The sequence below is a fragment of the Ambystoma mexicanum genome, chromosome 8 (assembly GCF_040938575.1).
Source record: "Ambystoma mexicanum isolate Mex_15411 chromosome 8, UKY_AmexF1_1, whole genome shotgun sequence".
In the NCBI taxonomy this organism is placed as follows: Eukaryota; Metazoa; Chordata; class Amphibia; order Caudata; family Ambystomatidae; genus Ambystoma; species Ambystoma mexicanum.
In genome coordinates, this window is record NC_090929.1 from 1617576770 (window position 1) to 1617604656 (window position 27887).

At 46.5% G+C, this 27887-nt stretch overlaps 1 protein-coding gene across 3 annotated transcripts in view; it reads right to left on the minus strand.

Annotated features, from left to right (window-relative positions):
- The window catches only part of AFAP1L2 (actin filament associated protein 1 like 2), a 921662-nt gene that overhangs the window by 145435 nt on the left and 748340 nt on the right, over positions 1-27887 (minus strand). For all 3 annotated transcript variants that reach the window (XM_069611872.1, XM_069611871.1, XM_069611873.1), the window contains exons 9-10: positions 25986-26070; positions 24326-24430 (exon numbers count right to left, since the gene is read on the minus strand). In XM_069611872.1, coding sequence (XP_069467973.1) covers positions 24326-24430; positions 25986-26070 — 190 coding nt within the window. The remainder of the gene's footprint in view (positions 1-24325; positions 24431-25985; positions 26071-27887) is intronic.

The window sequence follows — 27887 nt, forward strand, 5'->3', positions numbered from 1 at the left end:
ACGTGTGTGAGCCGAGCTCCGTCTCCCCTCCTGCGCCGCTGCGCAGCCAACGAAACATGGTACTCCCGAGGTTTTAGCACGGGTATGAGCCCTTGAAGCTCCTGCAGAGAGAATGCCCCAGAACATTGCCCCAGGAGGCGATCTCGCCGCGACGTGGGAAGCCTCCCCCGCCGTCTTCAACAGGCGAAGTACCCGCCAAGGAGAAGCGACCAGGCCGGAGGGGAGACCTGTCCCTCCCCCCGACTCCCCCTCTGCCGGAGAGACTCTCGGGGCTGCGGCGCCGTCTTCTGAGCCGGGCCCGAGAGCAGCAACAACTCCGATCACGACCGGGGGGCGTCCGGTGGAGGAGAACAGGACCGCGACAACTCCTGCTCCGAGGCAGGGGAGCGATCCCTGGCCCCCTGGGAGCGTCATCGGATTGAGCCACACCCGCGAGCCGCATAAGTGGATCCACAGCGGGCGAACCCTGCAAGCACGTCTGCTCGGGTTGCGCCCCTCCGCCGCCCCCTCTGCCGGCCCATCAGTCGGTGCCGCCGGGGAAACGGATTGAGAGCGTGGGGAGCCGCCACCCCCTCTGCCTGCTTACCAGTCTGTGCCGCCGGAGAGGCGGATTGAGAGCGAAGGGGGCGCCTCCGCCTTGGGTGCCCTGAAGCGCCCCCCAGGAAGGCTATGGGTTTCGGGGCCCGCGACCACGACGTCTCCAGACCTCCCCGTCGGGTAATCGGCAGCGCTCCAGTCCAGCATCGGAGGCCGCCTGCAGAGGAGGTGCCGCGCCCTCCAAAACAGAGGGGTAAGATCTCAGCTGCCACAGCTTGCAGGAGGGCCCCCCCGGGGGGAAAAAGAACTTGTGAAGTCCCCGGCACCGTCCCGTGGACCTCATCTGCCGGGGGAGAGCGGCGAGGGACTTGATCTGGAGGTGGGACAGATCCGAATCTAAAGATCCTGGCGAGGGGGGACCTGAAACGCCACGAGGCTGCCCTCATACAGTAGAGTATCGCACAGGCCCAGATGTCAAGGCCAAGAGGAAAGCAGGGACAGTCGAACCCCTCATCTCAGTCTCAGAAGCAAGACCAGAGCCTGGTCCACCTCTGGGGGGGTCACAAAGGGAACCCAGATAAAGCAGGAGCGCACAAAGCATCAAGTGACACCCAGGTGGAAGCAACTCCCCACGGCGAGATGGCCACGAAGGAAAATCTAAAAACGTGGTTCGGGGAGTTCCAGCTGCAATTTCTGGACTCAATTAACTCGCACCTAGACGCTATGAAGAACGAATTTAAATCGGTACTCCAGGAATTAAAAACAGTATTCGCTGGCCTGGTTGAAAGAACAGACACCCTGGAGAAAGTCGTTCAGAACATGGAGGAGGAAACGCAACAGGTGGCAGAAACGCAGGAACAACTGGTCCGTCTAACGCATAATGTGGAGAACCAGTGCGAAGACTTGGAAAATAGATCGCGACGGTCTAACATCCGGATCAAGAACATGCCAGAGACGGTCGAGGACAAAGATCTTAAATCGGCGGTGCAGCAAGTTTTCCTGGATATCCTCGACTTGCAGGAGGAAGAAGAGATACCGATCGACCGAATACACAGGGTGGGCCCGAGGTGAACAATGACACAAGGAGACCACCCGAGGGACGTGCTGGTGGCTCTCACGAGGTACGCACAAAAGGAGCAGATCCTAAGAAAGGCCAGGGCAATGGACCATATCCGAATGAATGGAGAGGAGGTACCATTCTACCAGGATATTGCTCTGTCAACTCTCCTGAAAAGAAGAAACATGGCCCCTATTACAAAGGAACTCACTTTGCGTCAAATTAAATACAAGTGGACGTTCCCTTTTGGTCTATTATTCACATGGGATGGAGTGCAAACACGAATAATCACCAGAGAGGAAGGACAGACAATACTAAATCTACAAGATCAGGATGACGACTCCCCTCAAGCAAGTGGCAGGGCCCCCTCCGCAAGGAAGAGCAGGGGGGAATAGAAAAAGGGTAAACAGAAGGATGAGGTGCCCAAGTAAAAGGAAATGAAGATCAGCAGAGGGCTTCGAAACGTGGAGCATTAACAAGATTCAGCGGAGCACAAGGAGACTCGAAAATGACAGCAGAAACTGAGAGGCCGAAGTAACAGGTGTCGGGAGGGGGGAGTGAGGACCCGGGGGACACTGAAGTCATGTGGAAGGGTTTAGGACTCCCTTCAAGGTTATCCCGGGGAGTGTTGGAGGGTATGAGGCACACGGCGACACGCCTGAGCGATTATAGAGAATCATGCCATCCTCAGGGCAGTTGGAGGAGGGAGGGGGACACGCGCCAGTTGGGGGTTGCGCAGTTCTTAGGGGGGGAAGGGCGTTGGGGACAGGGGAAGACCGTGCATAACTCAAAAGCAGAGAATGGGAGAAGCGATGAGACAGGCCTTTTAATTCACAAAACCCAATGGGGATGAAGATCTTGACACACAATGTCAGAGGCATTAACTACCCAGTTAAATGTAAAAAAGTCGAACATTCTATCAAGCAGGGCGCTTATGACATAGTAATGCTTCAGGAGACACACATTAGGGACCAGGACAAGCAGAGAGTGTGCGTCTCAAGGGATTCAAGCAAATACTCCAGGCAAACGCATGGAATAAAACAGCAGGTGTCCTTATAGCGCTCAAAGACGCATTACACGCACAGGTAAAGACCGCATGGAGAGATAAACAGGGAAGGTGCCTGATAGTCACTCTAACAATCGAAGGTACGCCCCTTACATTGGCCACAGTCTACGCCCCAAACTCAGGTCAGGAGGGCTTCCTAGGAGATATCCTGAACAAAATAGAACAGCAGGCCACAGGGGACATTCTATTGGGGGGGGACCTCAACATGGCGTGGGACCCATCCCTGGATAGATCAGGACCTAGACAACGAGATCAGGGCACCCCGTCAAAAAACTTAAAACAGACGTTCATGCACCTAGGACTGGCAGATGCATGGCGGAACGGGACCCCCACACATAAAACCTTCTCTTATTATTCACACGTTCATAACACCACTTCGAGACTAGACTATCTATGGGTTTCAGTGGGGCTCCTAGGTAGGATAAAACAGATAGAGATTGAACCCATTACACTCTCAGACCATGGCCCCCTGTGGGCCGATTTTAACTGGTCAAAACACCATCACCGGTTATGGAATGGCGCCTTCCAGAAGATATAATTAGGGATCCGGTGTTGAGCCAGACGATAAGAGAACACCCACTAGAATACTTGGCCAACAATGATCTCCCCGGAACAAACAAAGGAACCCTGTGTAATGCCCATAAGGCGGTCATGAGGGGTCATTTTATAGCGCTTAAAGCACAGAAAGAGAAAGCGCATTGTCAATGGGAGAAAGAATTAGAAGGAAAAATAGGGGCTATACAGGCGGAACTGATTCAGACACCCACCAGGAAACTTATGCGCACAATGAGACACGTTCAGGGCCAGCTGGAAACACTCAGAACGGAAAAAGCAGAAAGGGCACTACTTTACACGAAACAGTGGTATTATGTGAAAGCAAACAAAGCTGACAAGCTGCTAGCGAGACAGCTGAGAGGAAAACAGCAGGCGCAGACAATACGAGCTCTAAAAGATGAGTCAGGCCAACTTAAAACACAGACAGTAGACATAGGAAGGATACTAGGTGGATTTTACCAGAAATTGTACTCCACTGACCACCCGAATGAGGGGCAGCAAGAAGCCTTCCTAGCTGGGGTCCACCTTCCCAGATTGACAGAAGAAGACAAACAAGCCTTAGACAGGGATATCTCCATAGAAGAAGTTTATGCAGCAATACAGTCCCTCCCGAATAACAAAGCCCCGGGCCCAGATGGGTACACAGCCATATACTACAAGACATACAAGGATATCATCGCCCCGATACTAACATCCCTGTATAACACATTTGGGGAGAAGGGAAACGTGACACAAACGATGAACGAAGCAAAAGTCCTGGTCTTTCATAAAAAAGGGAAAGAGGAACAACTTCCCACCGCCTATCGCCCGATAGCATTAATTAATCTGGATGCTAAATCGTACACTAAGATTCTGGCGACTAGGCTGGGACCAATCCTCCCCAGGCTAATTCACCAGGACCAGTCAGGATTTGTTTCAAATCGTCAGACACCCGATAATATTAGAAGGGTCCTTCACCTGATCGAGAAGATAGGCATTAAACAAACCCCAGCAGCATTGGTAGCCCTAGACGCTGGGAAAGCGTTCGACCGAGTAGAATGGTCCTACCTTTTTCGGGTCCTCCAGAAAATTGGAATGGGCAAAGGCTTTGTAGACAGGATCAGGGCCAACTACAACTCCCCGTCCATAAGGATAGCGGTGAATGGTAGGATTTCGGATAGGGTAAACCTAGAAAGAGGGATGAAGCAACGGTACCCGCTTTCCCCCCTACTTTACGCCTTTTATTAGGAACCACTTTTGGCGAGAATAAGGGACTTTCAGGAGGTGAAGGGTATCGAGATGGCGGGGCTGGCTCATAAAGCAGTAGCCTACGCTGACGATATGTTGGTGGCCATAGGGGACCCAGAGACGTCCCTTCCACATCTAATGGAAATCATAGAAAGCTTTGGAGAGATATCCGGGTTGAAAATAAATAGGCAGAAATCGGAGATATTGATTCTGGCCGGGATTAGAGAAATAATTGGTAAAGCCGCCACAGATTGCCAACTGAAAATTGCCAACACGGGCATCAGATATCACTCTCTCTAGGTATCATTCTCACAGAACACATAGACAAATTATATGCCCATAACTACCCACAGATCCTTGAAAAAGTCAAAAATGACCTGCTAAAATGGAACCCACTATCGACTTCCTGGTGGGGGAGAATCACGGCAGTGAAAATGACAATTCTCCCCAAGCTAATGTATTTGTTCCAGGCGCTTCCAATAAAACCCCCCCAGGCTTTTTTCAAAACACTCCAGAAGGTGGTATCTAAATTTGTCTGGCAGAACAAAACCCCTAGAATTTCAAATGCGGTATTGATAGCACACAGAAGGGAGGGGGATGCTCAATGCCACACTTCAAGAAATACTACAAAGCGGCCCAACTCTGGGTAGTAAGGGATTGGATTTCGGAACAGGGGGAGAAAATCTGGGAGGCGCAGGATAGGGCGGTGGCAACAACTTCCACCAGGCATCTGCTTTGGATCAATAAAAGATTCCGACACCCTAACATTAACATTAGTGAGATAATGAAGACGGTAATGGGGGTATGGGACGCCGCCACGAAAAATGAAACCCTGACCAAGGATCCCGCCCCGTTCATGCCAATGTTTGGAAATCCCGAGTTCCCCCCGGGTTTGGAAAAGGGATCCTATCGCAAGTGGGAAGAAGGGGGGTGCAGGATGGTGGGAAATATGCAGCATGACCGACAGATCAGGTCCTTCGAGAATTGCAAAGCACTTCTGAACCTAACAAAAAAAGATAGATATAAATACGAACAGTTACAGCACTGGCTGAGTACCCCACGCATAAAGGAAGCATTGACCAGGGAATTGACCCCCTTCGAGAATTATATAATGACGCACACTGGCTCCCGCAGGTTTGTCTCCATCACTTATGAATTTATAAATGCACTAAAAGAACCTACTGTATGGCAATATATGAAGAAATGGGAGAAAACCCTGAGTCTCAGTCTTTCTAAAGAGAGGTGGAAATACACATGGGGTCTAATACCAAAATTGACATGAGCCGTCCAAACGAGGGAAATGTGGGTGAAGATAATGGTGCAATGTCACTATACCCCAGAGAGACTGCACTCGATGTTTGCAAACTCCCCGAACACCTGCCGGCGTGATTGTGGTGGGAAAGGTGACTGGAGACATATCTGGTGGGACTGCCCGAAGATAAGCCCATACTGGGGAGACATCAAAAGCCAAATGCACGGGATGTTCCCGGGGTCAGAACACCTGGGAGAGGAAATATGGCTGGGGGGCTTTTGGGACCCAAAAGACAAAACGTTAACCACTTCTCAGAAGAGACAATTTATGGGCCTCCTAATAGGAGCTTGGTTGGAAATCGCAAGCAACTGGAAACGCAAATCCCCACCTCTGGCTGTAGACCGGACCCGGGGGGTATGGTCTCACTTGGCACTGGAACTAATAACTTATAACATTCAAGGGGTTCATGGGAGATTCAGAAATGACTGGGGAGGGGTACTGGAACTTCTTCAGAAAGACTACAAAGAACAATGGTGCCCACATAATATAAGGCTTCTGGACTTATTTACGTGAAGGAAGAAAAGAACTTCCCAGAGAAGATATACAGGGGCTGAGCTATGCACGATCGGGGGGTGGTGGGGTGAATGCGTGGGATGTTTTCTTTTCATATGTTCCTTTTTCATTTCTTTTAATGTTGCCACTGTAAAGTTTGTCTGTTGTCTGAGAAAACAAATAAAAACACCTTTAAAAAAATAAATAAAAACAATATTCCACAGCAAAGCCTCACCAAATCTATTTCTTTCTTTGTTGTTAGTTTTTACATAATGACAATTCACACGTGAATATGACTATGGGGTGATGGGGTTGGGGTTAAAGGAAAGTCTATGCAGAGGTGTTGCAAAGCAATCAGCAGAAAATTGATTTACGGGAAAGGAGGGGTGGATTTCAGATTTCAAAATGCCTTATATATTTCCACCTGAATGGCTGCTTGCTTAACGGTGCACCATACATGCTGTTACATTAAGTTGAAATATCAAGGGAGTGACCATGCAGTTCAGTTAAAAGGGCAAGTGGGAGGCGAAAGCTTTTAAGCTGCAAGGAGTGCACTAGGTGAGAGTAATTCCCATTGTTTCCTCCCCTGGTTACTTGCAGATCCATTGCTGACAACCCCCCCCTTCCCTGTTGGTACCTCCCTGATCCCTTGCTTCTCTGCTTCCCTCACTGTGTTCTTTCCCCTATGATTGTAAAGCACTCCGTTGCTTCCCGAAGCTAAGGCCATGCTCAATAAATAACCTAATAATAATCATAATGACTGTACATGGAGGGGTGTTAATATCAGACCTAGGAACTTGATTAATCTGTATGAAAAATGAAAGCAAATGCAGATGGAGAGATGCTCAGAGCCAAACACATCCAAATCAAAGACAAATCAATGAGCAAGCAAAGGCAGACCAATAAGGTAAAAAAGCAAAGCTGCTTGAGCCAATCCTCGTTGTCCAATGGGAATTCCACTGTGAGCCTTCCATTCCATCGTCTTTGGCCCTTCTCTGTTTTTTTTAAGAAAGTGACCAACCATATGCAACCTAATCTGGGCTCTACCACTGAATGGGGAGCACTGCACAAGCTGCTTAGGGCCAGTGCCTTCTGCAAATACAAACGTGTTGGTTTTGTTGCGCCTCATCTGGGAGTCCTTAAGCAAAACGAGTTTGGTACCAACTTCTAGGTGTACCCGTTCCACTCAGGGTGACTCATTGGAAAAATGAAAAAGACGGATGGGAGTGCTTGATTTAAGGCGTTGTAACACCTGGGAAGTCCACTGTGCTATAGCAGAAAGAGGACAACCAAGGACCAGTCAGCCATGAGCTCACGACTTTGAACCCTAATGGCAACCTTTTTCATCGCACAGTGCTTGGCCCTGGAAACACAGGCAACCCTAGACATCTGGTATTAGTAGGCTCCCTCAGTGACTGCTTGAGTCTGTAGACACAGCTATATTCACACCTACGTATATGAGCACATACCCGCCCAATTAGGGTGATTCTCTGAGCAAATCAATGTCCATTCTCTGCGTCTCATGGTATGAAAATGCCCTATGATGTGCTTGCCCACTTTTTATGTTACTGCTGGGAAGATGCAAATGTCAAAACTGATTTTTTATAAAAGGAAACTGTCACAATGTCCCCTGCCTAACCTTAAATGCAGAGTTGGGGTGGATCGGGGTTAGAATCCTGTGATGGAAATGTTCGAGGGAGAAAAGACCGAAGATTATTTTCCTGATTTTTTGGTCTTTTCTCCCCTGAACATTTCCGACTTGGCTCCTGCCCCCACCCACACCCCATCCACCCCCCCACCCCATCCCCCTACTTCGCTGTGTGCTGCCGACTCGCTGTGTCCCTGCAACGCCAGTTCCCTTTCTCTTCCGTGATCGTGAACCAGAGCTGCAGGGTCCTTTCCTTTTTAACATTTTTGTACTTTTCTTTTTGTGATCGGCTGCGGGGGACAACCCCACAGCCCCCGCTCACAATATAGTGTACAATCGTGCGGGGACACCCCCCAGGGCCCCTGCAGTCCTTAGCACCAAATGGGGGATTTGGTTCAACTTTTCAGCCGTTCAGAATTTTCCAACAGCCAAAATTCGTGACCTAGATGAAGGGTCAATATGATCATGTTCAGTATTTGGCTGGGTAGGAATAACTGGGCGTCACAGTGCAAAGGTTCTTTGTGGCGTGACCTAGATGAAGTGTCAATATGATCATGTTCAGATTTGACTGGGTAGGAATAACTGGTGTTATCAGCACCACGATGCAACGTTCTTTGTGGCGTGACCTAGATGAAGGGTCAATGTGATGATTTCAGTGTTTGGCTGGGTAGGAATAACAGGTGTTTTCAGTGCCACGATGCAACGTTCTTTGTGGCGTGACCTAAATGAAGGGTCAATGTAATCATGTTCAGTGTTTGGCTGGGTAGGAATAACTGGTGGAATCAGCGCCATGATGCAACGTTCTTTGTGGCGTGACCTAGATGAAGGGTCAATGTGATGATTTCAGTGTTTGGCTGGGTAGGAATAACAGGTGTCATCAGTGCCACGATGCAATGTTGTTTGTGGCGTGACCTAGATGAAGAGTCAATATGATCATGTTCAGTGTTTGGCTGGGTAGGAATAACTGCTTTTATCAGCGCCACGATGCAACATTCTTGGTGGCGTGACCTAGGTGAAGGGTCAATGTGATCATGTTCAGTTTTTGGCTGGGTAGGAATAACTGGTGTTATCAGTGGCACAATGCAACGTTCTTTGCGGCGTGACCTAGATGAAGGGTCAATATGATCATTTTCACTGTTTGGCTGGGTAGTAATAACTGCTTTTATCAGCACCATGATGCAACAGTCTTTGTGGCGTAACCAAGATGAAGGGTCAAGATGATCATGTTCAGTGTTTGGCTGGGTAGGAATAACTGGTGTTATCAACGCCACGATGCAACATTCTTTTTGGCGTGACCTAGATGAAGGGCCAATATGATCATGTTCGGTGTTTGGCTGGGTAGTAATAACTGCTTTTATCAGCTCCACGATGCAACGTTCTTTGTGGCATGACCTAGATGAAGGGTCAATATGATTATGTTCAGTGTTTGGCTGGGTAGGAATACCTGGTGTTATCAGCGCCACAATGCAACGTTCTTTGTGGCGTGAGCTAGATGAAGGGTCAATGTGATCATGTTCAGTGTTTGGCTGGGTAGGAATAACAGGTGTTATCAGCGCCACAATGCAACGTTCTTTGTGGCGTGACCGAGATGAAGGGTCAATGTGATCATGTTCAGTGTTTGGCTGGGTAGTAATAACTGCTTTTATCAGCGCCACAATGCAACATTCTTTGTGGCGTGACCTAGATGAAGGGTCAATATGATCATGTTCAGTGTTTGGCTGGGTAGGAGTAGCTGGTGTTATCAGCGGCACAATGCAACGTTCTTTGTGGCGTGACCTAGATGAAGGGTCAATATGATCATGTTCAGTGTTTGGCTGGGTAGGAATAACTGGTGGTATCAGCGCCAGGATGCAACGTTCTTTGTGGCGTGACTTAGATGAAGGGTCAATATGTTCATGTTCAGTGTTTGGCTGGGTAGGAATAACTGGTGGAATCAGCGCCACGATGCAACGTTCTTTGTGGCGTGACCTAGATGAAGGGTCAATGTGATGATTTCATTGTTTGGCTGGTTAGGAATAACTGGTGTTAGCGCCACAATGCAACGTTCTTTGTGGCGTGACGTAGATGAAGGGCCAATATGATCATGTTCGGTGTTTGACTGCTTTTATCAGTGCCACGATTCAACGTTCTTTGTGGCGTGACCTAAATGAAGGGTCAATATGATCATGTTCAGTATTTGGCATGTGGCGTGACCTAGATGAAGGGTCAATGTTATCATGTTCAGTGTTTGGCTGGGTAGAAATAACTGGTGTTATCAGTGCCACAATGCAACTTTCTTTGTGGCGTGACCTAGGTGAAGGGCCAATGTGATCATGTTCAGTGTTTGGCTGGGTAGGAATAACTGGTGTTATCAGTGCCACAATGCAACGTTCTTTGTGGCGTGACCTAGATGAAGGGTCAATAAGATCATGTTCAGTGTTTGGCTGGGTAGGAGTAACTGGTGTTATCAGCGGCACAATGCAACTTTCTTTGTGGCGTGACCTAGATGAAGGGTCAATATGATCATGTTCAGTGTTTGGCTGGATAGGAATAACTGGTGGTATCAGCGCCACGATGCAACGTTCTTTGTGGCGTGACTTAGATGAAGGGTCAATATGATCATGTTTACTGTTTGGCTGGGTAGTAATAACTGCTTTTATCAGCACCATGATGCAACAGTCTTTGTGGCGTAACCAAGATGAAAGGTCAAGATGATCATGTTCAATGTTTGGCTGCGTAGGAATAACTGGTGTTATCAACGCCACGATGCAACATTCTTTTTGGCGTGACCTAGATGAAGGGCCAATATGATCATGTTCGGTGTTTGGCTGGGTAGTAATAACTGCTTTTATCAGTGCCACGATTCAGCGTTCTTTGTGGCGTGACCTAAATGAAGGGTCAATATGATCATGTTCAGTATTTGGCATGTGGCGTGACCTAGATGAAGGGTCAATGTTATCATGTTCAGTGTTTGGCTGGGTAGAAACAACAGGTGTTATCAGTGCCACGATGCACCGTTGTTTGTGGCGTGACCTAGATGAAGGGTCAATATGATCATGCTCAGTGTTTGGCTGGGTAGTAATAACTGCTGTTATCAGTGCCACAATGCAACGTTCTTTGTGGCGTGACCTAGGTGAAGGGCCAATGAGATCATGTTCAGTGTTTGGCTGGGTAGGAATAACTGGTGTTATCAGTGCCACAATGCAACGTTCTTTGTGGCGTGACCTAGATGAAGGGTCAATATGATCATGTTCAGTGTTTGGCTGGGTAGGAGTAACTGGTGTTATCAGCGGCACAATGCAACTTTCTTTGTGTCGTGACCTAGATGAAGGGTCAATATGATCATGTTCAGTGTTTGGCTGGATAGGAATAACTGGTGGTATCAGCGCCACGATGCAACGTTCTTTGTGGCGTGACTTAGATGAAGGGTCAATATGATCATGTTCACTGTTTGGCTGGGTAGTAATAACTGCTTTTATCAGCACCATGATGCAACAGTCTTTGTGGCGGAACCAAGATGAAGCGTCAAGATGATCATGTTCAATGTTTGGCTGCGTGAGGAATAACTGGTGTTATCAACGCCACGATGCAACGTTCTTTTTGACATGACCTAGATGAAGGGCCAATATGATCATGTTCGGTGTTTGGCTGGGTAGTAATAACTGCTTTTATCAGTGCCACGATTCAGCGTTCTTTGTGGCGTGACCTAATTGAAGGGTCAATATGATCATGTTCAGTATTTGGCATGTGGCGTGACCTAGATGAAGGGTCAATGTTATCATGTTCAGTGTTTGGCTGGGTAGAAACAACAGGTGTTATCAGTGCCACGATGCACCGTTGTTTGTGGCGTGACCTAGATGAAGGGTCAATATGATCATGCTCAGTGTTTGGCTGCGTAGTAATAACTGCTGTTATCAGTGCCACAATGCAACGTTCTTTGTGGCGTGACCTAGGTGAAGGGCCAATGTGATCATGTTCAGTGTTTGGCTGGGTAGGAATAACCGGTGTTATCAGTGCCACAATGCAACGTTCTTTGTGGCGTGACCTAGATGAAGGGTCAATATGATCATGTTCAGTGTTTGGCTGGGTAGGAGTAACTGGTGTTATCAGCGGCACAATGCAACTTTCTTTGTGTCGTGACCTAGATGAAGGGTCAATATGATCATGTTCAGTGTTTGGCTGGATAGGAATAACTGGTGGTATCAGCGCCACGATGCAATGTTCTTTGTGGCGTGACTTAGATGAAGGGTCAATATGATCATGTTCACTGTTTGGCTGGGTAGTAATAACTGCTTTTATCAGCACCATGATGCAACAGTCTTTGTGGCGTAACCAAGATGAAGGGTCAAGATGATCATGTTCAATGTTTGGCTGCGTGAGGAATAACTGGTGTTATCAACACCATGATGCAACGTTCTTTTTGACATGACCTAGATGAAGGGCCAATATGATCATGTGTTTGGCTGGGTAGTAATAACTGCTTTTATCAGTGCCACGATTCAACGTTCTTTGTGGCGTGACCTAAATGAAGGGTCAATATGATCATGTTCAGTATTTGGCTGGGTAGGAATAACTGGTGTTATCAGCGCCACGATGCAACATTCTTTGTGGCATGACCTAGATGAAGGGTCAATATGATCATGTTCAGTATTTGGCATGTGGCCTGACCTAGATGAAAAGCCAATATGATCATGTTCAGTATTTGGCTGGGCAGGAATAACTGGTGTTATCAGCGCCATGATGCAACGTTCTTTGTGGCGTGAGCTAGATGAAGGGTAAATATGATCATGTTCAGTATTCGGCTGGGTAGGAATAACTGGTGTCATCGATGCAACGTTCTTTGTGGCATGACCGAGATGAAGAGTCAATATGATCATGTTCAGTATTCAGCTGGGTAGTAATAACTGGTGTTATCAGCGGCACAATGCAACGTTCTTTGTGGCGTAACCTAGATGAAAGGTCAATATGATCATGTTCAGTGTTTGGCTGGGTAGGAATAACTGGTGGTATCGGCGCCACGATGCAACGTTCTTTGTGGCGTGATTTAGATGAAGGGTCAATATGATCATGTTCAGTGTTTGGCTGGGTAGGAATACCTGGTGTTATCAGCGCCACGATGCAACGTTCTTTGTGGCGTGACCTAGATGAAGGGTCAATGTGATCATGTTCAGTGTTTGGCTGGGTAGGAATAACTGGTGGTATCAGCCCCATGATGCAACGTTCTTTGTGGCGTGACCTAGATGAAGGGTCAATGTGATCATGCTCAGTGTTTGGCTGGGTAGGAATAACAGGTGTTATCAGTGCCACGATGCAACGTTGTTTGTGGCGTGACCTAGATGAAGGGTCAATATGATCATGTTCAGTGTTTGGCTGGGTAGTAATAACTGCTTTTATCAGCGCCACGATGCAACAGTCTTTGTGGCGTAACCAAGATGAAGGGTCAAGATGATCATGTTCAGTGTTTGGCTGGGTAGGAATAACTGGTGTTATCAACGCCACGATGCAACGTTCTTTTTGGCGTGACCTAGATGAAGGGCCAATATGATCATGTTCGGTGTTTGGCTGGGTAGTAATAACTGCTTTTATCAGTGCCACGATTCAAAGTTCTTTGTGGCGTGACCTAAATGAAGGGTCAATATGATCATGTTCAGCATTTGGCTGGGTAGGAATAACTGGTGTTATCAGCGCCACAATGCAACATTCTTTGTGGCATGACCTAGATGAAGGGTCAATATGATCATGTTCAATATTTGGCTGGGCAGGAATAACTGCTGTAATCAGCGCGACAATGCAACGTTCTTTGTGGCATGACCCAGATGAAGGACCAATATGATCATGTTCAGTGTTTGGCTGGGTAGGAATAACTGGTGTTATCAGCGCCACGATGCAACGTTCTTTGTGGCGTGACCTAGATTAAGGGCCAATATGATCATGTTCAGAATTTGGCATGTGGCCTGACCTAGATGAAAGGCCAATATGATCATGTTCAGTATTTGGCTGGGCAGGAATAACTGGTGTTCTCAGCGCCACGATGCAATGTTCTTTGTGGCGTGAAATTAATGAAGGGCCAATATGATCATGTTCACTATTTGCCTGGGTAGGAATAACTGGTGTTATCAGCGCCATGATGCAACGTTCTTTGTGGCGTGAGCTAGATGAAGGGTAAATATGATCATGTTCAGTATTCGGCTGGGTAGGAATAACTGGTGTCATCAGCGCCACAATGCAACATTCTTTGTGGCATGACCTAGATGAAGAGTCAATATGATCATGTTCAGTATTCAGCTGGGTAGGAATAACTGGTGTTATCAGCGGCACAATGCAACGTTCTTTGTGGCGTGACTTAGATGAAGGGTCAATATGATCATGTTCAGTGTTTGGCTGGGTAGGAATACCTGGTGTTATCAGCGCCACGATGCAACATTCTTTGTGGCGTGACCTAGATGAAGGGTCAATGTGATTATGTTCATTGTTTGGCTGGGTAGGAATAACTGGTGGTATCAGCGCCATGATGCAACGTTCTTTGTTGCGTGACCTAGATGAAGGGTCAATATGATCATGTTCAGTGTTTGGCTGGGTAGTAATAATTGCTTTTATCAGCGCCACGATGCAACAGTCTTTGTGGCGTAACCAAGATGAAGGGTCAAGATGATCATGTTCAGTGTTTGGCTGGGTAGGAATAACTGGTGTTATCAACGCCACGATGCAACGTTCTTTTTGGCGTGACCTAGATGAAGGGCCAATATGATCATGTTCAGTGTTTGGCTGGGTAGTAATAACTGCTTTTATCAGTGCCACGATGCAATGTTCTTTGTGGTGTGACCTAGATGAAGGGCCAATATGATTATGTTCAGTGTTTGGCTGGGTAGGAATAACTGGTGTTATCAACGCCACGATGCAACGTTCTTTTTGGCGTGACCTAGATGAAGGGCCAATATGATCATGTTCGGTGTTTGGCTGGGTAGTAATAAATGCTTTTATCGGTGCCACGATTCTGCGTTCTTTGTGGCGTGACCTAAATGAAGGGTCAATATGATCATGTTCAATATTTGGCTGGGCAGGAATAACTGGTGTAATCAGCGCCACAATGCAACGTTCTTTGTGGCATGACCCAGATGAAGGACCAATATGATCATGTTCAGTGTTTGGCTGGGTAGTAATAACTGCTTTTATCAGTGCCACGATGCAATGTTCTTTGTGGTGTGACCTAGATGAAGGGCCAATATGATTATGTTCAGTGTTTGGCTGGGTAGGAATAACTGGTGTTATCAACGCCACGATGCAACGTTCTTTTTGGCGTGACCTAGATGAAGGGCCAATATGATCATGTTCGGTGTTTGGCTGGGTAGTAATAACTGCTTTTATCAGTGCCACGATTCAACGTTCTTTGTGGCGTGACCTAAATGAATGGTCAATATGATCATGTTCAGTATTTGGCTGGGGTGGAATAACTGGTATTATCAGCGCCACGATGCAACATTCTTTGTGGCATGACCTAGATGAAGTGTCAATATGATCATGTTCAATATTTGGCTGGGCAGGAATAACTGGTGTAATCAGCGCCACAATGCATCGTCCTTTGTGGCATGACCCAGATGAAGGACCAATATGATCATGTTCAGTGCTTGGCTGGGTAGGAATAACTGCTTTTATCAGTGCCACGATGCAATGTTCTTTGTGACGTGACCTAGATGAAGGGCCAATATGATTATGTTCAGTATTTGGCTGGGCAGGAATAACTGGTGTTATCAACGCCACGATGCAACGTTCTTTGTGGCGTGACCTAGATGAAGGGCCAATATGATCATGTTCAGTATTTGGCATGTGGCGTGACCTAGATGAAGGGTCAATGTGATCATGTTCAGTGTTTGGCTGGGTAGTAATAACTGGTGTTATCAGTGCCACAATGCAAAGTTCTTTGTGGCGTGACCTAGGTAAAGGGTCAATGTGATCATGTTCAGTGTTTGGCTGGGTAGGAATAACTGGTGTTATCAGTGCCACAATGCAACATTCTTTGTGGCGTGACCTAGATGAAGGGTCAATATGATCATGTTCAGTGTTTGGTTGGGTAGGAATAACTGGTGGTATCAGCGCCACGATGCAAGGTTCTTTGTGGCGTGACTTAGATGAAGGGTCAATATGATCATGTTCAGTGTTTGGCTGGGCACTAATAACTGCTTTTATCAGTGCCACGATGCAATGTTCTTTGTGGCGCGATATAGATGAAGGGTCAATATGATCATGTTCAGTGTTTGGCTGGGTAGGAAAAACTGGTGGAATCAGCACCATGATGCAACGTTCTTTGTGGTGTGACCTAGATGAACGGTCAATGTGATCATGTTCAGTGTTTGGCTGGGTAGGAATAACTGCTTTTATCAGCACCACGATGCAACTTTCTTGGTCGCGTGACCTAGGTGAAGGGTCAATGTGATCATGTTCAGTGTTTGGCTGGGTAGTAATAACTGCTTTTATCAGCACCACGATGCAACTTTCTTGGTCACGTGACCTAGGTGAAGGGTCAATGTGATCATGTTCAGTGTTTGGCTGGGTAGGAATACCTGATGTTATCAGCGCCACGATGCAACGTTCTTTGTGGCGTGACCTAGATGAAGGGTCAATGTGATCATGTTCAGTGTTTGGCTGGGTAGGAAAAACTGGTGGAATCAGCACCATGATGCAACGTTCTTTGTGGTGTGACCTAGATGAACGGTCAATGTGATCATGTTCAGTGTTTGGCTGGGTAGGAATAACTGCTTTTATCAGCACCACGATGCAACTTTCTTGGTCGCGTGACCTAGGTGAAGGGTCAATGTGATCATGTTCAGTGTTTGGCTGGGTAGTAATAACTGCTTTTATCAGCACCACGATGCAACTTTCTTGGTCACGTGACCTAGGTGAAGGGTCAATGTGATCATGTTCAGTGTTTGGCTGGGTAGGAATAACTGCTGTTATCAGTGGCACAACGCAACGTTCTTTGTGGCGTGACCTAGATGAGGGGTCAATATGATCATGTTCACTGTTTGGCTGGGTAGTAATAACTGCTTTTATCAGCACCACGATGCAACAGTCTTTGTGGCGTAACCAAGATGAAGGGTCAAAATGATCATGTTCAATGTTTGGCTGGGTAGAAATAATTGGTGTTATCAACGCCACGATCCAACGTTCTTTTTGGCGTGACCTAGATGAAGGGCCAATATGATCATGTTCGGTGGTTGGCTGGGTAGTAATAAATGCTTTTATCGGTGCCACGATTCTGCGTTCTTTGTGGCGTGACCTAAATGAAGGGTCAATATGATCATGTTCAATATTTGGCTGGGCAGGAATAACTGGTGTAATCAGCGCCACAATGCAACGTTCTTTGTGGCATGACCCAGATGAAGGACCAATATGATCATGTTCAGTGTTTGGCTGGGTAGTAATAACTGCTTTTATCAGTGCCACGATGCAATGTTCTTTGTGGTGTGACCTAGATGAAGGGCCAATATGATTATGTTCAGTATTTGGCTCGGCAGGAATAACTGGTGTTATCAGCGCCACGATGCAACGTTCTTTGTGGTGTGATCTAGATTAAGGGCCAATATGTTCATGTTCAGTATTTGGCATGTGGCGTGACCTAGATGAAGGGCCAATATGATCATGTTCAGTATTTGGCTGGGCAGGAATAACTGGTGTTCTCAGCGCCACGATGCAACGTTCTTTGTGGCGTGAACTAAATGAAGGGCCAATATGATCATGTTCAGTATTTGCCTGGGTAGGAATAACTGGTGTTATCAGCGCCATGATGCAACGTTCTTTGTGGCGTGAGCTAGATGAAGGGTAAATATGATCATGTTCAGTATTCGGCTGGGTAGGAATAACTGGTGTCATCAGCGCCACGATGCAACGTTCTTTGTGGTGTGACCTAGATGAAGAGTCAATATGATCATGTTCAGTATTCAGCTGGGTAGTAATAACTGGTGTTTCAGCGGCACAATGCAACGTTCTTTGTGGCGTGACCTAGATGAAGGGTCAATATGATCATGTTCAGTGTTTGGCTGGGTAGGAATAACTGATGGTATCAGCGCCAGGATGCAACGTTCTTTGTGGCGTGACTTAGATGAAGGGTCAATATGATCATGTTCAGTTTTTGGCTGGGTAGGAATAGCTAGTGTTATCAGCGCCACGATGCAAGGTTCTTTGTGGCGTGACCTAGATGAAGGGTCAATGTGATCATGTTCAGTGTTTGTCTGGGTAGGAATAACTGGTGGTATCAGCGCCATGATGCAATGTTCTTTGTGGCGTGACCTAGATGAAGGGTCAATGTGATCATGTTCAGTGTTTGGCTGGGTAGGAATAACAGGTGTTATCAGTGCCACGATGCAACGTTGTTTGTGGCGTGACCTAGATGAAGGCTCAATATGATCATGTTCAGTGTTTGGCTGGGTAGTAACTGCTTTTATCAGCGGCACGATGCAATGTTCTTGGTGGCGTGACCTAGGTGAAGGGTCAATGTGATCATGTTCAGTGTTTGGCTGGGTAGGAATAACTGGTGTTATCAGTGCCACAATGCAACATTCTTTGTGGCGTGACCTAGATGAAGGGTCAATATGATCATGCTCAGTGTTTGGCTGGGTAGGAATAACTGGTGTTATCAGTGCCACGATGCAACAGTCTTTGTGGCGTGACCAATATGAAGGGTCAAGATGATCATGTTCAGTGTTTGGCTGGGTAGGAATAACTGGTGTTATCAGCGCCACAATGCAACGTTCTTTGTGGCGTGACCTAGATGAAGGGTCAATGTGATCATGTTCAGTGTTTGGCTGGGTAGGAATAACAGGTGTTATCAGTGCCACGATGCAACGTTGTTTGTGGCGTGACCTAGATGAAGGCTCAATATGATCATGTTCAGTGTTTGGCTGGGTAGTAACTGCTTTTATCAGCGGCACGATGCAATGTTCTTGGTGGCGTGACCTAGGTGAAGGGTCAATGTGATCATGTTCAGTGTTTGGCTGGGTAGTAACAACTGCTTTTATCAGTGCCACGATTTAACGTTATTTGTGGCGTGACCTAAATGAAGGGTCAATATGATCATGTTCAGTATTTGGCTGGGTAGGAATAACTGGTGTTATCAGCACCACAATGCAACATTCTTTGTGGCATGACCTAGATGAAGGGTCAATATGATCATGTTCAATATTTGGCTGGGCAGGAATAACAGGTGTTATCAGCACCACAATGCAACGTTCTTTGTGGCATGACCCAGATGAAGGGCCAATATGATCATGTTAAGTGTTTGGCTGGGTAGTAATAACTGCTTTTATCAGTGACAAGATGCAATGTTCTTTGTGCCGTGACCTAGATGAAGGGCCAATATGATTATGTTCAGTGTTTGGCTGGGTAGTAATAGCTGCTTTTATCAGCACCATGATGCAACGTTCTTTGTGGCGTGAGCTAGATGAAGGGTCAATATGATCATGTTCAGAATTTGGCATGTGGCGTGACCTAGATGAGGGGCCAATATGATCATGTTCAGTATTTGGCTGGGCAGGAATAACTGGTGTTCTCAGCGCCACGAGGCAACGTTCTTTGTGGCGTGAACTAAATGAAGGGCCAATATAATCATGTTCAGTATTTGCCTGGGTAGGAATAACTGGTGTCATCAGCGCCACGATGCAACATACTTTGTGGCATGACCTAGATGAAGGGTCAATATGATCATGTTCAGTATTCAGCTGGGTAGTAATAACTGGTGTTATCAGTGCCACGATGCAACGCTCTTTGTGGCGTGACCTAGATGAAGGGCCAATATGATCATGTTCAGTTTTCGGGGGGGCAGGAATAACTGGTGTCATAAGTGCCACAATGCAATGTTCTTCGTGGTGTGACCTAGATGAAGGGTCAATATGATCATGTTCAATATTTGGCTGGGTAGTAATAACTGGTGTTATCAGCGCCATGATGCAACAGTCTTTGTGGCGTGACCAATATGAAGGGTCAAGATGATCATGTTCAGTGTTTGGCTGGGTAGGAATAACTGGTGTTATCAGCGCCACGATGCAACGTTCTTTGTGGCGTGACCTAGATGAAGGGTCAATATGATCATGTTCAGTGTTCGGCTGGGTAGGAATAACTGGTGTCATCAGCGCCACGATACAACGTTCTTTGTGGCGTGACCTAGATGAAGGATCAATATTATCATGTTCAGTATTCGGCTGGGTTGTAATAACTGGTGTCATCAGCGCCACGATGCAACGTTCTTTGTGTCGTGACCTGGATGAAGTGTCAATATGATCATGTTCAGTATTCGGCTGGGTAGGAATAACTGGTGTCATCAGCGCCACGATGCAACGTTCTTTGTGGCGTGACCTAGATGAAGGATCAATATGATCATGTTCAGTATTTAGCTGGCTAGTAATAATTGGTGTCATCAGCGCCACGATGCAACGTTCTTTGTGTCGTGACCTGGATGAAGGGCCAATATGATTATGTTCAGTGTTTGGCTGGGTAGGAATAACTGGTGTTATCAGCGCCATGATGCAACGTTCTTTGTGGCGTGAGCTAGATGAAGGGTAAATATGATCATGTTCAGTATTCGGCTGGGTAGGAATAACTGGTGTCATCAGCGCCACGATGCAACGTTCTTTGTGGCCTGACCTAGATGAAGAGTCAATATGATCATGTTCAGTATTCAGCTGGGTAGTAATAACTGGTGTTATCAGCGGCACAATGCAACGTTCTTTGTGGCGTGACCTAGATGAAGGGTCAATATGATCATGTTCAGTGTTTGGCTGGGTAGGAATAACTAGTGGTATTAGCGCCACGATGCAACGTTCTTTGTGGCGTGACTTAGATGAAGGGTCAATATGATCATGTTCAGTGTTTGTCTGGGTAGGAATAACTGGTGGTATCAGCGCCATGATGCAATGTTCTTTGTGGCGTGACCTAGATGAAGGATCAATATTATCATATTCAGCTGGCTAGTAATAACTGCTTTTATCAGTGCCAAGATGCAATGTTCTTTGTGTCGTGACCTAGATGAAGGGCCAATATGATTATGTTCAGTGTTTGGCTGGGTAGGAATAACTGGTGGTATCAGCGCCATGATGCAACGTTCTTTGTGGCGTGACCTAGATGAAGGGTCAATGTGATCATGTTCAGTGTTTGGCTGGGTAGGAATAACTGGTGGTATCAGCGCCACAATGCAACGTTCTTTGTGGCGTGACTTAGATGAAGGGTCAATATGATCATGTTCAGTGTTTGGCTGGGTAGGAATACCTGGTGTTATCAGCGCCACGATGCAACATTCGTTGTGGCGTGACCTAGATGAAGGGTCAATGTGATCATGTTCAGTGTTTGGCTGGGTAGGAATAACTGGTGGTACCAGCGCCATGATGCAACGTTCTTTGTGGCGTGACCTAGATGAAGGGTCAATGTGATCATGTTCACTGTTTGGCTTGGTAGGAATAACAGGTGTTATCAGTGCCACGATGCAACCTTGTTTGGGGCGTAACCTAGATGAAGGGTCAATATGATCATGTTCAGTGTTTGGCTGGGTAGTAATAAGTGCTTTTATCAGCACCACGATGCAACAGTCTTTGTGGCGTGACCAAGATGAAGGGTCAAGATGATCATGTTCAGTGTTTGGCTGGGTAGGAATAACTGGTGTTATCAGCGCCACAATGCAACGTTCTTTTTGGTGTTTGGCTGGGAAGTAATAACTGCTTTTATCAGTGCCACGATTTAACATTCTTTGTGGCGTGGCCTAAATGAAGGGTCAATATGATCATGTTCAGTATTTGGCTGGGTAGGAATAACTGGTGTTATCAGCACCACAATGCAACATTCTTTGTGGCATGACCTAGATGAAGGGTCAATATGATCATGTTCAATATTTGGCTGGGCAGGAATAACTGGTGTTATCAGCACCACAATGCAACGTTCTTTGTGGCATGACCCAGATGAAGGGTCAATATGATCATGTTCAATATTTGGCTGGGCAGGAATAACTGGTGTTATCAGCACCACAATGCACCGTTGTTTGTGGCGTGACCCAGATGAAGGGCCAATATGATCATGTTCAGTGTTTGACTGGGTAGTAATAACTGCTTTTATCAGTGCCAAGATGCAATGTTCTTTGTGTCGTGACCTAGATGAAGGGCCAATATGATTATGTTCAGTGTTTGGCTGGGTAGTAATAACTGCTTTTATCAGCGCCATGATGCAACGTTCTTTGTGGCGTGAGCTAGACGAAGGGTCAATATGATCATGTTCAGTATTTGGCTCGGTAGGAATAAGTGGTGTTATCAGCGCCACGATGGAACGTTCTTTGTGGTGTGACCTAGATGAATGGCCAATATGATCATGTTCAGTATTTGGCTGGGCAGGAATAACTGGTGTTATCAGCGCCACGATGCAACGTTCTTTGTGGCGTGACCTAGATTAAGGGCCAATATGATCATGTTCAGTATTTGGCATGTGGCGTGACCTAGATGAAGGGCCAATATGATCATGTTCAGTATTTGGCTGGGTAGGAATAACTGGTGTCATCAGCGCCACGATGCAACGTACTTTGTGGCATGACCTAGATGAAGGGTCAATATGATCATGTTCAGTATTCAGCTGGGTAGTAATAACTGGTGTAATCAGTGCCACAATGCAACGTTCTTTGTGGCGTGAGCTAGATGAAGGGTCAATATGATCATGTTCAGTATTCGGCTGGGTAGGAATAACTGGTGTCATCAGCGCCACGATGCAACATACTTTGTGGCATGACCTAGATGAAGGGTTAATATGATCATGTTCAGTATTTGCCTGGGTAGGAATAACTGGTGTTATCAGCGCCATGATGCAAGGTTCTTTGTGGCGTGAGCTAGATGAAGGGTCAATATGATCATGTTCAGTATTCGGCTGGGCAGGAATAACTGGTGTCATCAGTGACACAATGCATTGTTCTTCGTTGCGTGACCTAGATGAAGGGTCAATATGATCATGTCCAATATTTGGCTGGGTAGTAATAACTGGTGGTATCAGCGCCATGATGCTACGTTCTTCATGGCGTGAGCTAGATGAAGGTTCAATATGATCATGTTCAGTATTCGGCTGGGTAGGAATAACTGGTGTCATCAGCGCCACAATACAACGTTCTTTGTGGTGTGACCTAGATGAAGGATCAATATTATCATGTTCAGTATTCGGCTGGGTTGTAATAACTGGTGTCATCCGTGCCAGGATGCAACGTTCTTTGTGTCGTGTCCTGGATGAAGGGTCAATATGATCATGTTCAGTATTCGGCTGGGTAGGAATAACTGGTGTCATCAGCGCCATGATGCAACGTTCTTTGTGTCGTGACCTGGATGAAGGGTCAATATGATCATGTTCAGTATTCGGCTGGGTAGGAATAACTGGTGTCATCAGCGCCACGATGCAACATTCTTTGTGGCGTAACCTAGATGAAGGATCAATATCATGTTCCATATTTAGCTGGCTATTAATAACTGGTGTCATCAGCGCCACGATGCAACGTTCTTTGTGGCGTGACCTAGATTAAGGGCTAATATGATAATGTTCAGTATTTGGCATGTGGCGTGACCTAGATGAAGGGCCAATATGATCATGTTCAGTATTTGGCTGGGCAGGAATAACTGGTGTTCTCAGCGCCACGATGCAACGTTCTTTGTGGCGTGAGCTAGATGAAGGGTCAATATGATCATGTTCAGTATTCGGCTGGGTAGGAATAACTGGTGTCATCAGCGCCACGATGCAACGTACTTTGTGGCATGACCTAGATGAAGGGTCAATATGATCATGTTCAGTATTCAGCTGGGTAGTAATAACTGGTGTTATCAGTGCCACGATGCAACGTTCTTTGTGGCGTGACCTAGATGAAGGGCCAATATGATCATGTTCAGTTTTCGGCTGGGCAGGAATAACTGGTGTCATAAGTGCCACAATGCAATGTTCTTCGTGGCGTGACCTGGATGAAGGGTCAATATGATCATGTTCAATATTTGGCTGGGTAGGAATAACTGGTGTCATCAGCGCCACGATGCAACGTTCTTTGTGTCGTGACCTGGATGAAGGGTCAATATGATCATGTTCAGTATTCGGCTGGGTAGGAATAACTGGTGTCATCAGCGCCACGATGCAACGGTCTTTGTGGTGTGAGCTAGATGAAGGGTCAATATGATCATGTTCAGTATTCGGCTGGGTAGGAATAACTGGTGTCATCAGCGCCACGATGCAACGTTCTTTGTGTCGTGACCTGGATGAAGGGTCAATATGATCATGTTCAGTATTCGGCTGGGTAGGAATAACTGGTGTCATCAGTGCCACGATGCAACCTTCTTTGTGGCGTGACCTAGATGAAGGGTCACTATGATCATGTTCAGTGTTATTAGTGCAGTTACAGGTGTCTTTCATGTGACATCCTTGATCTGGCATATCATACAGTGAATAGGGTTGAAAATGGCTTACTCGCTGTCTCCAAGGGGCGCTCCGGACTGTCCGTGTTAGAGGATTTCTTGCGGCCCAGGTTCATCAGGTTGCTTAGCTTCAGACCGGAGGACCCTTTTTTCTTGACTGGTGGGAAAAAGGCAAAAAGTTAAATGCACCCATTAATGCGATTTTCAGACCAACTCCTACATTTGGTGAAGTTACATTATATACAATAACAAGCTGCATAGGGGCAGAATTCTGACTCATCCACCCCGTTAAAGCCCACACCCTCCTCTCTAGGTTTCAATAAATTGAGATGATGTCACCATGGCCACATTATAGGGGAGGGTTAATGAGTTTATATGCATTATTTCCCCACTGGGTGCCTTTGCCATGCCTACACTTCACTGGCCTAAGCGTTTGTTATTTTTCTTTAAATCATAGCAGACTTTTGTTGAGGGCTTCTCATAAACTATTGGAGTGCGCCAATACTTTGAGTGAGTATTAGCTGGGCATGCGTCATGAGAGATGCTCAGCTTAGCATTTCTGGGACGTCTGCGGTTAGTGGGTGAAGGCCATTGACCTGCCATTAAGATGGTTACGGTTTATAGTGATTGGATCAAATGCCAAAGCATCGAATGCCTTAGCATCTAAACAAAGGCAACGAAAAAAAAGCATCAAATGCATTTTTTTCTCCCATTTTTTTACCCCTTAAAGCCCATTATAATTAAAATAAAACCTTTACCTGTGAAAAAAATGTATTCAAAGTTTTTTTTTAATTGATGCATTTTTTCGATATTTTGGCATTCAATGCTTTGTATTTGATGCAATGACTGGATACCGCTGGTTACAGTCGACCAAGACATTAGGACTTTGATTGGGACAGGAAACTCATCAGTGGAAGGAGGACTTACGCCACTCACCTAGGAAGGACGCGACAGGAAGTTGACGCGACTGCTGAGCTGAATGGGAAGTGCTTCATCACGTAATGTCCGAAGCGTATGGAGATAAACAACAGAATACTGCAAGAATACAAGGGCGCTACACTCGGGCCTGTAACTATGTGCCCCGGGGGCATTACCTTATGCGGCAATGGCCTGCAGTCGAGGGGCTTATTGCCATAATCATTATTAATATAAAGGTATTTATTGAGCGTGGACCAAGCTCCGGGAAGCAACTGAGAGCTTTACAAGACATACGGGGAAGTACCCGGTGAGAGAAGCAGATCGCAGGGGATCGATAGAAGGGAGCGGGGAACTCACAGCGGGGGAGGGGAAGGGTGGACAATTTGGCAGCAATGGTTCCACAAGCAAAAGGGGAGGAAACAGGGGGGGAGACAGTGATGCTGTAAACGGCCCTATTCGTCTGTCGTAATGGGGGTCATTTCATTCCAGTACAATAGTGCTCTAGTGTTATAGACATCAGACCATTGACAGCTTCACTAAGACCACCCTGCTCCTTTCACTCCAAGTAATTAAATGTTGTCACTAGCACGCTTGGCTATCAACTCCTTTTGACTTTTTGTATCCAAGTTGGGGTTTTGCCCAAAGGACGCCTTTATGTGAATGGGTGCATTTTCAGGTTGCGTCGCCTAGCAACCATGCTTGTGGTTTAGTTTGGCTCCAGTGCAGGCAGATCTCCATCTAGCATGCACAAGTAATAATGTGGACCACCGACTTATGCAATCTCCGTTCTTTACCATCTTTCACTTCTGGCATCTCCGGGGGACCGTCGGTGCTGCTCCCGCTCTCAGAGGCTGCAGAGTATCTCTCCGACAGCTCGGCCTGGAAGAAAGATACCAAGAGAATAAAAAAAAACAGCAGGTACTCAATGGAGCAAATTTGCCAGAGAACCTCGGCATAGATCGCTGGATGCCAACCGGCCTCATGTCGTTTATTGCCATGCCACATAATATCCATTGTGCAATGCTGATCATCGTTCATTGGCTGAGCATGCAGGTTGGCCAATGCTGATCATCGTTCATTGGCTGGGCATGCAGGTTGGCCAATGCTGATCATCGTTCATTGGCTGAGCATGCAGGCTGGCCAATGCTGATCATCATTCATTGGCTGAGCATGCAGGCTGGCCAACGATGATCACAGAATTACAGGGAGCGGGATGTGGTTCCCCTGCAGGCCCTGGTAGTTATGTGCAAGGGAAGCAGGAAAGATGTTTTTCCGCTCAGTGCACCAGTATCATCCCTGGTGGCATGAGGTTCAAACAACAGACGGGGAGAGCGACCTGCACAATGTCAATGCCAACCATCAAAGAAACAAAATCTACAACTTTTTCCCGGCCATGTTTCGGCAGGGTTTTATTAATGTTAACAAATGTGCAATTCGTTAGTGATCCGCACGAGCACAGATTCCACAGAATCAGCTAAATGTGGTGGGATAAGGTACACACCCCCTCCACTAATTGCTCAGAACACTGGAATGCATGTTATAGTGGAAAGGTCTTCAACCTTTGGCTCTCCAGATGTTTTGGACTACTGCACCCTTTAGCCCTACCATGCATAGTGAATGGTGAGGGACCATGGGAGTCATAGTCCAAAAAGTCCTGGGTACCACAGGTTGCAGAGCCCTATAGTCTAGCGCAAGGGTCTGCAATCTGTTGGCCTCCAGATGTTTTGGACTACAGCACCCATTAGCCCTACCCAGAACATAGCGAGGGACCATGGGAGTCATAGTCCAAAAAATCCTGGGAGGCACAGGTTGCAGAGCCCTGTAGTCTAGCACAAGGGTCTGCAACCTCTGACCTCCAGATGTTTTAGACTACAAATCCCATGATCTCTCACAATTGATTATGCTTACTAGGACTGATGGGATCTGTAGGCTGAAACATCTGAAAAATCTGAAAATCTGGAAAGCCACAGGTTGCAGACCCATGTTCTAACTTTTATTTGCAAGGCGTGTGTAGGGTGCATTTATCCTCGGCATTCAGGAATTAAATACCTTTTCAGATGGCCACCCTCCTCAGGTCTAGTGTTTACACTTTTATTTTGCATAGTGGATACCATGATTAGTTTGTCTTCCTGGGTGTTCATACTGTCACATGAACAGTGTTAGTGGAAGCTCAGGTGCTACAACCAAAAGGCTAGCTAGCCCTGAGCCTTGACAGAGAAGCCCCAGATCTTTTCCAGACCTAGCAACACCCCTGTAAAGATACTTTTTGGGTATCTTTACATGATGATCCAGCTGTGCAATAAATATGATGTGCCAAGGGATTTATACATTACGAGAATACTAAAGTGTTGAAAAAATAGGTTTTCTTATTACTGCAACAACAAATGTTACATTATACACATAGAACGTGATGCAGTGCTCTGCAATCTTAATTAAATATGAATAGACTAAAAAAAAGATAAACTGTCAAGCGCTTCGCTGAACAGCGAGCTGGTGGCCAATCTCTTTCCTCGGCTGGCTCCCTCCTATGGAACAGCCTCCCCCTTCCTCTTCGTCTTGAGCCGGATCTCCTCAAATTCTGGAAGGTCCTGAAGGCCTTCCTTTTCACCTCCTCCTTCCCTCCCTCCCATCTCTGTTAAATCCCACAGTTGATGAGATTGGTGACCAGGGCCTTTATGTGTCCACCGGGGTCCTGG